Consider the following 13,838-nt stretch of genomic DNA (forward strand, 5'->3'; position numbering starts at 1 on the left):
ATAACCACCAGATCGAAATATCCCGCGGGAAGATCCAGGGGACCCGCCGCCGCCGCCGCCGTCCGCCGCCGCCGCAGGTGACGACAATGGCGGCGATGGCGGCGAAGGCGACGGCCGCAACTCCGCGACGTCGCCGACAATGTACGATACGGCCTCCGCCAGCCCCGCCGCCGCCGCCAGCGCGCGCGCGTAGGCGGCATTGCCCGCTGACGCGTCGACCACCACCACTTTCGACGCCCCAAGAGCCGCCAGTGCTACAGCCTTGTGGCCGTGACTGCCCAACAGGTTGGCGATACGTAGACCTTGGAGGGGGGGTGAGTCTGTATGTGTTTCGGTGGGGTGGGGGGTTGGGGTGGGGGGGAAGGGGTTTTGGTGCGTGTGCGTGGGGTGCCCAAGTGTATTGCGGAGGGACTTAGGGTTTAACCCCATCCACGTCTACCACATGTCTCTTTGACCATAGTGGATTATTTATTTTCCAAGATTTTTAAAAAAATATCCTTTTTTGAGAACTTTTAGGAAGTTGTGACCCCCTGAACATTCCCCCCTGGCCACTGGCGTCTTGGGAATAAGACGCCGCGGGGGGTCCCAGCCCAGTCAGCTGCATTATCCAACCAAATAACCAACCACCTAACCAACCTGGCATGGTAATGTACGGCAAGAGCGGCCCGAGGCAACGACTTGGGTATTGGAGCAACCGGGCAGCAGCATCGGCGGGAGATCCGAAACGCGCCACCCAGGCGTCGAAAGCGGCGTCACGGCCCCATGCCGCCGTGTTGGCGGCGGATAGCTCCTGTACGGCAGTTCCGTGGCGTCAAAGGCGGCGACGGTGGTGGGCGTGGCGGCGAGAGCGACACGGGGTGCTGCTGGGCCAGGGCGGTATGTCCACCGGCTCCCAGCACAGTACCTCTTAGGAGTCACCAGCATCAGCATCAGCATCAGGATTAGCGGCGGGCCCAGTCCCTCTCATCACCGGTCTACATACTGGCTACGCCTCCTACAATCCCCTGGTGCCGGGGGCCCGCAAGCAGGGGGGAATGTGAAATTTGCCCAGTTTGCTTGAGCTTGCATAATTTGTATATTTCCATGTTTCCAACGATTAATTCTTGGCCGTTCTGACGTGCCATGGCCCTGGAACTTTACCGCGGACATTGCCCGCCCCGTACGAGGGCAACGCTGCGCATTGCCGCATGTACAGTTGCTTTGCCGCGTTTTTCTTTTGCAGTTTAATTTTATTTCATAATTCCAGGGGACTTGCAAGGAAACCTGCGTCCTTGCCTTGTCACTCGCCTCCGCATGTGTAACCATCGACCGGTCATAACGAAGCGATAACTAACTTCCGCTGTTGCAGCGTTTGTTGTTCCTTCATCTTTAGGATTTTACTAAAAGGCAACATACATCCAATAGTTTTCGTTGTATTCTGCACTTCTGGGACAGACTTTTTGTACCCCGCGCAAGCTGCCTGTTATTGCCTTCAGACCGTCCTTAAACACCCAAGTTGCTGGGTAGATATATAGGAAATTAGATTCTAATTTTGCAAAGTTATGCGCTGGCCTCTATGTATTGTGGATAACATTCGCCAGCCACGCAACCAGCTCGGCACAACATCGGACAACTATTTAGTTTCGACACATCTAAGCATCTTTTCGTTAATATGCAGGCCATATAATTGGATAGGACATATTGCTTTTTTCAGCCTACTCTGCTGGTTCTTCACTTTCGCAGCTGGTTCGCCTACTCCCCGCCTGTACTACCGGACATCCTTCGTCTATCGACTCGTCTTAGCACGCACACATTTCTTTGTTTTTTCTTCGTTCCCAGGTTGCTCACCGCGATCCTACTTCTAGCTGCGAGTAAGCTCGCACAAATAAGTGTGTGTTCAAAGCTCCTCACCCGCTGCAAGCTCCTCAGCGCGCCCCGCACCGCCACCGCCAGCTCGGCGTCCCCGGATCGATCCGCCTCCACCGCAACCGAGTACAGAGACTGAGACCACACCTCCGCCTGAAAATGTGAAGAAAGCAACGACCCCAAAAACGTAGAAGCGTGATGTCGCGTCCCCTAGGCCGCCGCCCCTATTAAGCCCGACGCTGCGCACACCTCGCCCCGCGTACGGCCCGTACAATCCGTACCGGCCCCCATACAGCATATTGATGGTGCAGCCAGCGCCCCTCAGCCCTAAACTTCCCCCTGTCGCTATGGTAAATATGTCGTACCTGCACACAACCCCTAGAAGCCCTCGCCGTTAGGACAGCCAAAGCAGGCAGCGGCGGCACTAGCGGAGGCTGTAGCGGCGGAAGCGTCGAAGATAATGCGGGTGCGGAAGAAGAAGATAGTGATGACGGCGGCGGGGGTGGCGGTTGGGGCCTTATGGGAATCCGGTCCGGGAGCGCTCTCAAAGTTGTGTTGTACGTACAGCAAAAGGAAACCCGTACGACAGACGGCAGTACGGCAGCTACATCCGTGCTGTTCCTGCTGTTGTTGTCCTTGCTACTGCTGTGGTTGGTAGTGGTTGTGGTTGTGGCTGCGGTTGTGGTAATTAAAGTGAACGATGCGGATGCCCCTCCTGTTTCCTCCCTAAGAGGCTCGGCGCTCCAGAACCAGCTTCCTCCTCCTCCCCGTCCAAAACACAGGGGGCTGTCCTGACGGCTGAACATGTCGTGGATGGTCTGCACGGCGCCCGTGTACGGCAGTGGAGGCGGTGCAGCGGGCGGAAGTGGGGCCAGCGTGGCAGCACAGTTCATGATGTGATCACACGGCGGCGGCAAGTGCGGTGGAGCAGGCCCGGACGTGGTTGCCGAGGAAAGTGGGTGGAGGGGGGAAAGAGGGTGGAGCGGTTGTTTCTAGGGCGACGAGACAGGCTGACAGACATACAGACAGACAGACAGACGGGCATGTTCATCCTCTAATCCCCGCTACGAAGTGCCGTTAGTTCGCTTGCACGTTGAAGGTACTTCAGGTCCTCAGCAAGCTTAGCAAGCTTACGAAGGACGTCGTTTTGAAGCCCCGGGGGATTCCGCGACCTGTAACTTGTAACTTGTAACCAATCTAACGGTCCTTTCTCATCCCCCTCTCCGGAGCGGGGGTTCCTCGCCGGACTGCGCCACCAACGACCAACCACCAACCACCCTGGCCTCCCCGGGTGCCCTTCCTCCCTCCTGACCTTCATCTGGTCCCACTGCACTTCCACCTCCAGCTCCGGAACCATACCCTCCACATCACCATCTGCACCCTGCTGCTGCCCCTGCTGCTGCTGCTGCCCCTGCTGCTGCAAACGCGGTAGCGGCGATGGCGATGGCGCTTTGTTACATGCGGAATTCGGTCCGGGGGGAAATTGACGGGTGATGGTGGTATCGAAACCGTGGCCGCTGCTACTGCCGTTGCTGCTACCACCGCTGCCGCTACTGCCGCGCCTGCTGGTGCTGTCCATGCAGCTGCTCTCGTCACCTACCGGGTCGTCGTCATTGCTACTGCCTTTGCTCTGGATGTCGGCCGCAGCGCTGCTCGTGCCGATGATGCCGAAGCTGCTGCTTGTGCTGCTGCTGCGACGATGGTGGTGGTCGTGGCGGCGCAGCGGCAGCGCGATGCCATGCAGCCAGGCGGCCGTACGTCGTACAGCACAGTAGGCAAAACCTGCTTCGTCGAGTGGACGCACGACATGCAGCAGCAGGTCTAGCAACGGATCGTACGGCACAGGCGCCGGCGGCGGCTGACGTGACGCGGCATCGCCGTGGCCGCCGCCGTCGCCCCCACCTGCCCGCCCGCGGACCTCAATAGCACTGGATTTTGGATCCACGGTACCAAGCGTTGCCGCCGCCGCGACCGCTGCTGTGGCTGTCGTATAGGCCACGTCGGACCCCTGTAGCCGTACTGGAACTGGGTCACAGGGAGAGCCGGCGGCGGAGGCGGCGGAGGCGGCACGTTCAAGTCGACTGCGGCTGCCTTTGCGGTAGTTATGCGGCTGCCCGCCGCCGCCCCCCAGCCCTTCCCTCGGAGGCCCTTGGGGAGGAACGCTATTTGCGAATCCGGCAATTTTCAGTTTTTGGCCGTTGACCGTTGAGACGTTAGGTGGCTGTTGGCTCTTCCCGCCGCGGCGGGGTGGGAGGGTTGAGGGCGGCAAGGCGGGGCGATGCCGGCGTGGGTGGGCGGATGGAGAGTCTGGACGGCCCGCGGCGGCAACAGCGGCGCTATCCCGTGAGGCAGCCATGCGCACCGCGCTGCTGCTGCGACTGAAGTTTCGGGTGCAATCCGGCGGGGCTACAAGTGGGAGGGGAATGGTGTGAATGAGTAATGCTGGAGAAGGAGAAAAACTGGACCGTTGCGGGAGATGTGACAAGCGGGAGATGGGGACTTTGTTTGGTCGGGCTCTGCGCGTCTGTGAGAAACAATAATGCATAACTGGGCATTTTCGTGCGCTTTGTATTTCGTATGTTTGAACCAGACACTTGTTTGAGTGTTCGTCGCCGTGTGCGTCGACGATGGCCTATCTGTACTTTCCGTGGACTTACCAACGGCGACGGACCGAACCTCTGATGCTAGCATGCTCGCACAGCGCTTCATGTTTGTAAAGGCTAGGGCTGTGAACGAGGCTACTGTTGGTATAGTTGTCCTGGTAAGGTGCCAGCCGCCGGTGACCGTTGCCATCATCCGTAATCATACATTTACAAGCTTCGATATGTTTTACACCAAAGTAGAGGTAGAAGGAGACCCACAGACCAAATGGAAAATGTCGAGGACACGGGAGCAACGACCCGGGGTTCAAATGCTCGTTCAACAGACAACCGAATGAAAGCTAAACGAAATGCAAAAAGGAATTAAATCATAGAATATAATGCAAGATGCAATAGCTAAGTCATCTGATAGTTCACTCCAAAAGTCACACGCTCTTGATGCATGTGACCATTTGCGCTGCACTCAACACAATCTGTCTCACACAACTCCTTCCTGAGGCTAAGAACTTATGATGACATACCCTTCGCCAAAATCTTGGAGGACATGCCCTTGCGACAGCTAGCACTAGAAATTTGCTCTTGATGACTGTACACGGTTATTTACAGGTGCGGCTCGAGATAGGCAAAGAACTTCTCCAAGTAAAACTCCGCATAGACGGGGGCTCCGTAAGCTTCAATTCTTCAACGCCATATCTGCAGCAGTTTGTCGCAAGGGAAGAGGATCAGTTGTACAGATGACAAGGCGTTTGCCATCATCAAACACCAGCATCACCATTATGGAAAGTGTCGATCACATTTTAACAGCTACGGTATCAGCATACGAAATGACTGCAGAGCAGCATTCTCATGACTTCAACACAGTTACGCCCTGCGGACCAAGCTCACCATCCCGGAACAGTCTGTCCAGCTCGCGCGCATCGCGGCTAGCTCCCAACGCCTGAAGGCCCGACCCGCGCCGTATCCCAAACGCATCGCCGCCGCCAGGCTGTAGCCCCGCCAGTAGCTGCTGTTGCTGCTGCTGCTGCGGCGGCGGCGGCAGTGGCGGACGCGGACGCGCCACAGCTCCGTTCCCACCATTATCCTCCCCACCGCAGCCGCCCGAGTGCGGAAACTCCTGCGGCTCCTGCGCCTGCCGTTGTCGCTGCGTCCTTAGATTCGCCGCATCCGGATCCCAGCATGGATCCGAATCCATGTCTGGCAGCGTCGTGTCGTCCAGCAGCCTCCCGAGTAAGGCATGGGCACCTAGCTCTGAAAGCACCCTCTGCGGTCGTCAGACACCCGTGTGGCGTATAGCACACCGGTAGTAAGATGGGGCAGAGGGAAGGGGGGAAAGGGGGGGAAGGGGGAAAGGAAAACACACGATGGGGCAAAAGACAGCGGGACAAAGGTACTCACAAACGGCAATCAGTTACCAACAATAATCCACCATCACATCACCAACAATAATCCACCATCACATCACCAACAATAATCCACCATCACATCCACCATTCCACACTAACATGATATGGACACCTCCACAAAAACCCACCGCCTCCTCACCACAAACTGAGGCAGCCCCCCCGCGCACACAATTTTCTCAACCCCGCCTCCTGCTCAGCTTCACCTGCATCTTCTCCAGCTTCCTCCGCCTCTCCTGGCGCCGTACCCAGTCCCCGTAGCGGCTGGCCTCCTGCAGCACGTCGTTGGCGGATGTGAGCTTGTAGGCAGCATTCCTGAAAAAGGGACGGTGGGGGTAGGAGCGGCACCATCATCATCACCATCAACACCATCCCCCTCGTTATCCCCTGAACCCCTATCAACACCCACATTGGGTTCTTAGTTTCCCTCATGTCACATTAAAAGCCATTACTACACAGCGCCAAAACCCACATGACTCCACATGACTCAACCGGATCCTGACCCTCACAGCCCTCGCGCAACAAACCCGACGGCTTAACCCCGGGGCTGCGTCTCTGCAGCGGTGGACGTGTGCCGTACCTGGCGGCGGCAGTGGTGGTGGTAGTTGTGGTGGCGGGCAGAGGCGCCAGGCGGGCTCGGAGTCCCTTCCCGGGGTCCATGGGGGTGGCCAGGCAGGTCGCCAGTCCGAAGTCAACATCGCTGATGTCGTTGAGCAGGTGCGGCTGTGCGAGGTGGTGGTGGATGCCGAGGCTGGCGGCAGCAGCGGCGGCGGGCGGTTGCATCGCAGCATGGACAGGAAAGCTGCCGGCTGAGGAGCGGGAGATGGAGTGGACATGGCGGCCTGGTCCGGCGGGGTGGGCGATGCCAAGCAGAGGCGGAGCTGTGTGCAGTTGGCCGTAGGTAGAGAAGCACTGCTCTGCTGTGATATTGGACTCGTAGACGGAGGTGACGATGTTTGAGAGTACATGAGAGTACGCCAGGTCGACTGGTGGCAGCGCATGGCAGGTCAGAGACGAAGCGCGGGGCCGCGTGGGGGTATTGCAGCTGCTGCGGGAGCTGGCGCCGACTGGCGCAGCCGGCAAGGCGCCGTTTGGCAGGCAGGCATGGGAGCCGATTAGAGGCGAAGTCGGACAGGTCGGGGGCGTTCTTTGGCCGACCTGCAATCATTAAGAGGTGCATGTTTGCATGCATTGAGGCGAAATGGGATACGGAACACATGGAGAAGACTTTCGCGGAATTGTCGGTAGTAGGGTCATACCGCTTCCAAGCGATCTTTGATACACCTCAGCTGGAACAAATGTTTTGGGTATTTTGGCTAGAACTTGCATTAATATGCGTGGGCGCTGTCAGTTGCTTGTATTTGTTGACATGGGCCCATCTAAGTGCCGCAGAGGAGAAAAGCATTTCCTTATAAAACGCCTTGTGTCCTCATTTTAACACAAACACTGAGAATGTAACCCACCACAGAAGATAGTGGTGAACGTGGTGGAAGCCGTGTGAGCAGCTCTGGCGCAACGTCCCCAACCAGGGCGCCAGCCGACGGGGAGCGACGATGCATGCTGTTTATATGGGATTAATGTAAATGCCTTAAACCTTTATCTGCAAAGATGATGGGACCATCAAGACGTTACTTGTATGCGACACGATAGGCTTTAAAAAGCTTCATGCACGAGACGATGCCACAAATGCAACGACAGCATAACGCAAACAACTTTTAAACCTAAAAATCATACTCGTCAAAGAGGTTATTAATTAGAAGACTGGAACGAGGTTGGATCCATGTACCGTATACGGCAACGGAAAGCATCGGAAGTGGCAGATTTAAGAGAGGCTACGAAAGCGCGCTGAGCTGTTGGAGATAGGAGGGCGACCTAGGTTTAGGCTATCATTTTCTCCTATAGTGGACGCGTCTACACATCTCTCGCCTCGCTTGCTGCGCTTGCAGCAACAGGCACAACCTAGCCATTTCTAGGCGCGCAAAAGTCGCCACATATAGGCGATTGAATTATTGCTCCAAACCGGCTCCAGTCGTGGCGACTCCAGTGCGAATTCGGGGGCACTTGAACTGGTAACCGACAGCACCTTGCGAACGGCCTAATGGACTAACAGGCAAGCATCTATCATGTCGTGGGCGCCAAATATGATGTGCGCAATTAAATCATGCCTCCCAGCATCACCAGTTTTAGCTTCCCTGCGGGCCATCTCATGGCGTTGGTACTTTCGCCAAGCGGCAACTAACGCTTTGCATCTTGCCATCATTAGGTTTTGTCACCAAGCAAAGATTTTTGCTCAATGCGCTTTGCAAATCTCATGGCTGAACTTTGCCTGTCGAACGCTCCATGACACATCTTTGTCAGCCATACCTGAAAATGATAAGCTAGCCTTGCATTTTTTCCACGCAGGCTGCTCGCTGCATCCCTTCCTACAACCGACGCAGGCTTGCAGTTGCAGAAACCTGTAAAACTGGCTTTTTTGCAATAGCTGGCTCGTTGGCGTCGACAGCAATGTCGGCCATCGTTACGCAAAGAAAAAAATTGTAAAAATTGTCAAGAGGTGGAGTAAGGGGCGAGAAAAGTTTTACTTGCTCGACGTTCCTCTGCTGTGTAACTCTCCTCGACACCGATCGGGCCGAGCAAACGCACATCTATCGCTGGACTCGCGACACGACCGCAAAGCAGCTCCCTAACAGCGCAAATATCGCAATGCTTTCGCCTTCCCCTTCCTCCTCTTCTCACGACGCCGCTCGCCTTGCCTGGGAATGGGATCCGGATGATCTAGCCATGGCGGCGCCAGACTCTGAAAGCCCTCCCCGTACAGCGCCCATGCCCCCTTCCACCGCCGCCGCCGCCGCTGCCGCGAAGAGCCCTTTCGGGGCCCTGCACGTCTTCACTGGTGGGACAGTTTTGCGAACATCCGGCCTCGGCCACCGAAGCTCCTCCTCCGGGGCGAGAGGGTCACAGCCAATGCCGCCGCCATCACAGCGACCCTTCGACCGCGTCGGTCGCGATGCCGACGGAAGTTTCGACGGCGACGGTCGACTTCGACGTGACGGCGCATTCATCAGCGGCAGTAGCGTGTCCAGCATTAGCATCGTACTCGATGCCGCCTCAGCGACCGGCGTTGTATCTGGCAGCGATTCGGGCGCGAGTAAAGCTGTCTCGACCAGTGCTACTGCTGCTGTTGCTGCTGCCGGTGAAATGCCGTCGCATCGGCTACCGGCGGCATCGCCGGCGTCGTCACCGGCGTCGCCGGCGCCAGCACCCGGAGCGGCGATGGCATCGCCCTCTTCTTCGTCGTCAGGCGTTCACGACGCCACGACGGCGGCGGCGGAGCCGTACTACGCAGCTGCCGATACATTGCCGTACATGACAGCTAGGCCACTGCGTGGCAGCTCCGACAGCGCTTCTGCTTTTGCCGCCCCGATCATCTCCTCTGATGTTGCTACTGCAGCGATTGTGAGCAATATAGGCGGCGACGGTGAGTCCCAGCATGGGTGCCGTGTGCCACTGGGGATCAACAGCGCTGGGACCGGCGGCGGCGGCAGCAGCAGTAGCAGCAGCGGCGACGGCGGCGGCGGTGGCCCTAATGGCAGCACTAGCAGCGGCGGCGATAGGGTTGGCAGTAGCAGGAGCAGCAGTAGCAGTAAGTTGCCACCTGTAAGCATGGGCAGATGTGGCAGCGGCGTTAGCGGTGGCGGTGACGGGGGGAACAGGAGCATCAGCGGGGGGGACGGCGGCAGCGGCGGCCGACTCGCGCGCGTGGAGACGCCTGGCGGCGCCGCAGCGGCGGCATCCCTCCCGACGGGCGGCTGCCCAAGCGGTTCCGTACAAATCGATTTAAGCTCTGGCGCGGAGACTTCGTCCCCCAACGCTAAGCAAGCCCACCTGAGCATCAGCTTCCTGGCTTTGCCGCCGCCGCCGCCAGCGCTGATGTCACAGGGCGGCGCGTTAGCAAGCGGACAAGTCAGCAGCGGCGGCGGCGGAGCCGCCGCCGCAGCTGTTGCGTCCATGCCGCTGCCCAAGTGTCTTTACCGTACGACAGACGACACCTCCGTACCCGCCGGTGTCGTATATGCGCGATTTCCTGAGGTGACACCGGCGGCGGAGGCAGCGGCCAAAGCTCCCGTCAGCGCTCCGATCGACCGGTCGACCTACATAATGACTACTTCCACTACGTCTTCATCGCGCGATACCGCCGCCGCCGCCGCAGCCGCCGCCGCCGGCACTGATCGCGCGGTTGAGGCTTCGGCGTCCGAGGCCGAACTTCGGGACGTTGACTTAGTGGCGACTATCAGGGCCAACCCAGTCGACGTCAGCGCCGATGACGCGACCCTTGACACGGAGGACTCCGCGGTCGGCACCGCCGCCGCCGCCGCCGCCACGCCGACGGGAACCGACAGCGACGACGGCGGCGGTCCCGCAGCGTTGCCGCCGGAGGTCCGCCGGAGGTTGAGCGGGCACCTGGGGCGACAGCGCACCAAGAGTATCCGAAATTGGAAAGACCTCTCGCACAGGTATGGTGTTTGCCTACCTACCTATCTATCTATCTGTATGTATCTATGTATCCATCTATCTACCTATCTATCTACCTACCTACCTACCTACCTACTTATCTACTACCTATGTATCTGTATGTATCTATCTGTCTATCTGTCTGTCTATCTGTCTGTTTTTCTGTCTGTCTATCAAAACCCCCCGGGGATATCCGTCGTTGAGATCTGCCCTCCCGTGTCTTACCTCCCTCCTCCCCCTTCTTCTCCTCCTTCTATCGGGGCCCCCGACAACACACATACGTACATACATACACACACACACACACCCATGCAGCATGGCAGGTCAACCCCCCGGGTATTGGCTCCTAGGCACCATGCTGCTGCTGGTGGTGATGGTGGGTGCATTTCTTTTCATGGCGGGACAGTACGAATTCGTACGACCAATCGACGTGTCGGGAAGTCTTAATACCAAAGGGTAAGTCCAGAAGGGCAGTTATTGCGGTTGGAGGAAGCGGTTGGGTCCGTTATGGCAGTTGATTACTCTCCACCATCCAGCCCTTACCGCCACTTCCCATCCAACTCATCTGCCAACCGCCAACTACCATAAAAACCTTAAAACCCCAAAATCCTAACCGCCCCAACTCCCAACTTATTCTAAAACAGGGAAGACTTTACCGCGATGGTGCTGTCCGGTGGCTCCCTTTCCAGCTACAGCTGGGGACCTGCCTGTTTAGGAACCTGGCTACAGTTCTGGCGCAGCCCCTCCTCCCGTACATTCGGTTTTGACTATCTTCGCGTGTGGGGCGGGCGTTACGGTCCTGATCTGGCAAGTGGTCAGTGGTGGCGGTGGGTGACGTCCCTCCTTCTTCACCAGAGCACCATGCACCTGGCGGCCAACATGGCCCTGTTGCTGGTGAGTGCGTGGTGTGGTGGGGTGGGGGTGTGGTGTGTGTGGGGAGAGGGAGGTGGGCGGGGCGAAAGGGTAAGGACGGAGGGCGGGATGACTTGGAGACAGACAGACAGACAGACAGACAAACACAATATGTTAAAAAACAGGCCGCAGGTGATGCGACGTCGAGTTACCTGCCAGTCACCTGAGCGTTATCTGTTGGTTGGTTAGTTGGTTAGTTGGTGTCAGTTGCATGTGGGTTTACCGCCGGCCAGCATAGCAGCGGTAGGGCCATCATCCCTTCTTCTTTCCTTCAAAACGCCCCTCTCTCCCCACACGGACCACACACCTCCCCCGCCAAAACCCCGCCCCGCACCCTCCTGGACATCCCCCCGCCCCCCCCGCCCCCCCCGCCCCCCTCTCCCCCCTCGCCCCCCCCGGCCCCCTAATCCTGCTGACGTACCTCTCAGGTTCTCGCCTCATACCTGGAATCGCTATTCGGGTGCTGGCGGTTGCTGCCCGTGTGGGTGGTAGCCGGGGTGGCTGGGAACATGGTGCGCGTGTCAGAGTTGGGTTGGGTTTGATGGGGTGTGTGAAGGTGATGTGGGTTTGGAGAAGTGGTGCTGGCGATGGGGGGGGGAGGGGAAGGGGGGTTTTGACATCCTAAGTAACGACCCGGGTAGTGGGTAGTGATATTGACACGGGGAACTCGAGTACACGGCCCCGAGATGTACGACGCTAAAACCCTAGAACCCCACACCCTTCCCCCAACCCAACCCCCGGGTCGCATGGCGCTCTTTCCTACGTACCCCGGCTCATTCCCCTTCATTCCCCTTCCCTTTTTACTCAAGACACACCCGCACACGCACACGAACTTGCACGCAGGCCAGTGCGTTTTTCGAGAACCCGTGCACTCTGGTGGTTGGCTCTTCCGGGGCCGTGTTTGGGCTGCTAGGTGCCTTTGTGGCGGACGCTGCCATCAACTTTGAATCCATTCCGTTATTATGGTTGCGGTTGGCGGGTATGGCGGCGGTTGCGGCACTGCTGGTGGCTCTGCAGGTGCGTGTCGTGTATTGGGGGGTGTGAAGAAGGGGGAAGGGGGAACATCGCCAACGTTAGAATAGTTGAGGTGCGTGTGTGTGTGTGTGCTTCCGTACAGCTGAATCAGGGATGTGTGATAAGGCCCCTTTAAGTGGAGCTGACAAGAGCAGTAAGTCCTCCAGGATTGGAGGGGAGGACCGCTATCCCACGTGCCGACACACACACACCTCAACACACACATCCGCACACACACACATCAACACACACACACACACATCAACACACCCATACATCAACACACCCATACATCAACACACCCATACATCAACACACCCATACATCAACACACCCATACATCAACACCCACACACATCAACACCCACACACATCAACACCCACACACATCAACACACCCATACATCAACACACACACCCATACATCAACACACCCACAGATCACGGGCCACACCGGGGGCTCCAACACCCGGGGTAGCTCCACCTCTCATGCCTCGCACGCGGGTGGCTTCCTCTCGGGCGGCATGTTGGCCTGGCTGCTGCTACCGGACTTCAAGGCCCGCCGAAGCATGAAGGTGCGAGGTGTGCCGTGTAGGTCCGTAGGTTGGGAACAGGAGCAATACACACGTGCACGTCTTCCCTGACCCGCATGGGGTGTGCTTGTGTGTGAACGAGAGAGGGAGTCTAGCTAGAGGGACTAGGGGTATCTCCGAGAGGTTTGTATGTATGTCGTTACAGGGTGGTACAGCTTCACCAGCGGGCCCATTTCCCTTGGAGGCAGTTTCCTGCTCTCCCCTGCGAGAGGGGCACCCTAATCCATTCACCCCATCCGACTTCGGGATGTATTCATTGGGTGCAGCAACTCATCACCAGCATCCAACCAAATCTAGCGGATCAACGGCGCCCCAACTTAGGTCCTGGTCAGCATTTGTATGTATGTATGTATGTATGTAGGTATCTGCATGTGCCTGTTTTTTTATACGGTGTGCGTTGTGATCTTCTCCGCATCCTCTGCATCATTCCATTACAAACACACACACGCACACGCAGGTTTCGGAGCTTCTGACGGCTTCCGGCATTTCGAGCAGCCTGCCAGATCCCTCCTCCCCCGGTGGCGCCCAGCTGTACTCGTTCTGGCAGCGACACAAGATCCTGTTGTACGGCATGTACGGCGTGGCCGTACTCCTGCTACTGGTGATGCTTTTGGCGCTGCCGCTGGTTCTGTACCTGAGGACGTTTCAGCGCATGGTTTGTGGATGAGGTGGAAGACGGGGGTTGGGGAAATGGCTGGGAGTGACGTGTCAGGGAGCACGTGGCTGGGAGTGACGTGTCAGGGAGTGACGTGGCGGGATGGACGTGTGTTGTGCGTGTGTGTATGGGGGGGAAAGGGGCCTCGGGAGGTGAGGTGAGGGGGGAGGAGGGGGAACCGCTGACTGATAAGCTAAGATGGAGGACATGAGGCCCGAGGGGGGGAGATGGGGGAAAGATGCCCGGATGCATTGACGGAGGGGAAGAGAAGCAAAACCGCACAACCCATCACTTCCCGGGTTGGGGA

The 13,838-nt window shown here is 57.9% G+C and overlaps 3 protein-coding genes across 3 annotated transcripts in view; 1 reads left to right on the plus strand and 2 right to left on the minus strand.

The window, feature by feature from the left end:
* The window catches only part of VOLCADRAFT_118818 (uncharacterized protein), a gene marked incomplete at both ends in the record, with an annotated part of 6,038 nt that extends 1,387 nt beyond the window's left edge, over positions 1–4,651 (minus strand). Inside the window, 7 exons of the mRNA XM_002954640.1 lie at positions 9–320; positions 628–790; positions 1,891–1,998; positions 2,211–2,279; positions 3,158–3,870; positions 4,208–4,251; positions 4,503–4,651. Coding sequence (XP_002954686.1) covers positions 9–320; positions 628–790; positions 1,891–1,998; positions 2,211–2,279; positions 3,158–3,870; positions 4,208–4,251; positions 4,503–4,651 — 1,558 coding nt within the window. The remainder of the gene's footprint in view (positions 1–8; positions 321–627; positions 791–1,890; positions 1,999–2,210; positions 2,280–3,157; positions 3,871–4,207; positions 4,252–4,502) is intronic.
* Positions 4,641–7,542, minus strand: VOLCADRAFT_106475 (uncharacterized protein). The gene is made up of 5 exons (XM_002954641.1): positions 7,309–7,542; positions 6,426–6,912; positions 6,052–6,160; positions 5,331–5,706; positions 4,641–5,138 (listed from the first exon to the last, which is right to left on the minus strand). Exons 2-5 carry the CDS (start codon positions 6,626–6,628, stop codon positions 5,119–5,121), a joined length of 708 nt encoding a protein of 235 aa, XP_002954687.1. The 5' UTR covers positions 6,629–6,912; positions 7,309–7,542; the 3' UTR covers positions 4,641–5,118.
* A 1,126-nt stretch (positions 7,543–8,668) lies between these two features.
* Positions 8,669–13,543, plus strand: VOLCADRAFT_95503 (uncharacterized protein; the record flags this gene model as incomplete). The annotated part of the gene is made up of 8 exons (XM_002954575.1): positions 8,669–9,323; positions 9,630–10,359; positions 10,673–10,733; positions 11,213–11,251; positions 11,698–11,781; positions 12,113–12,286; positions 12,724–12,858; positions 13,334–13,543. The coding sequence occupies 8 exons, from the start codon at positions 8,669–8,671 to the stop codon at positions 13,541–13,543; spliced, it is 2,088 nt and encodes a 695-aa protein (XP_002954621.1).
* Between the last annotated feature and the right edge of the window lie 295 nt (positions 13,544–13,838).

Source organism: Volvox carteri (genome assembly GCF_000143455.1).
Source record: "Volvox carteri f. nagariensis unplaced genomic scaffold VOLCAscaffold_44, whole genome shotgun sequence".
Classification (NCBI taxonomy): Eukaryota; Viridiplantae; Chlorophyta; class Chlorophyceae; order Chlamydomonadales; family Volvocaceae; genus Volvox; species Volvox carteri.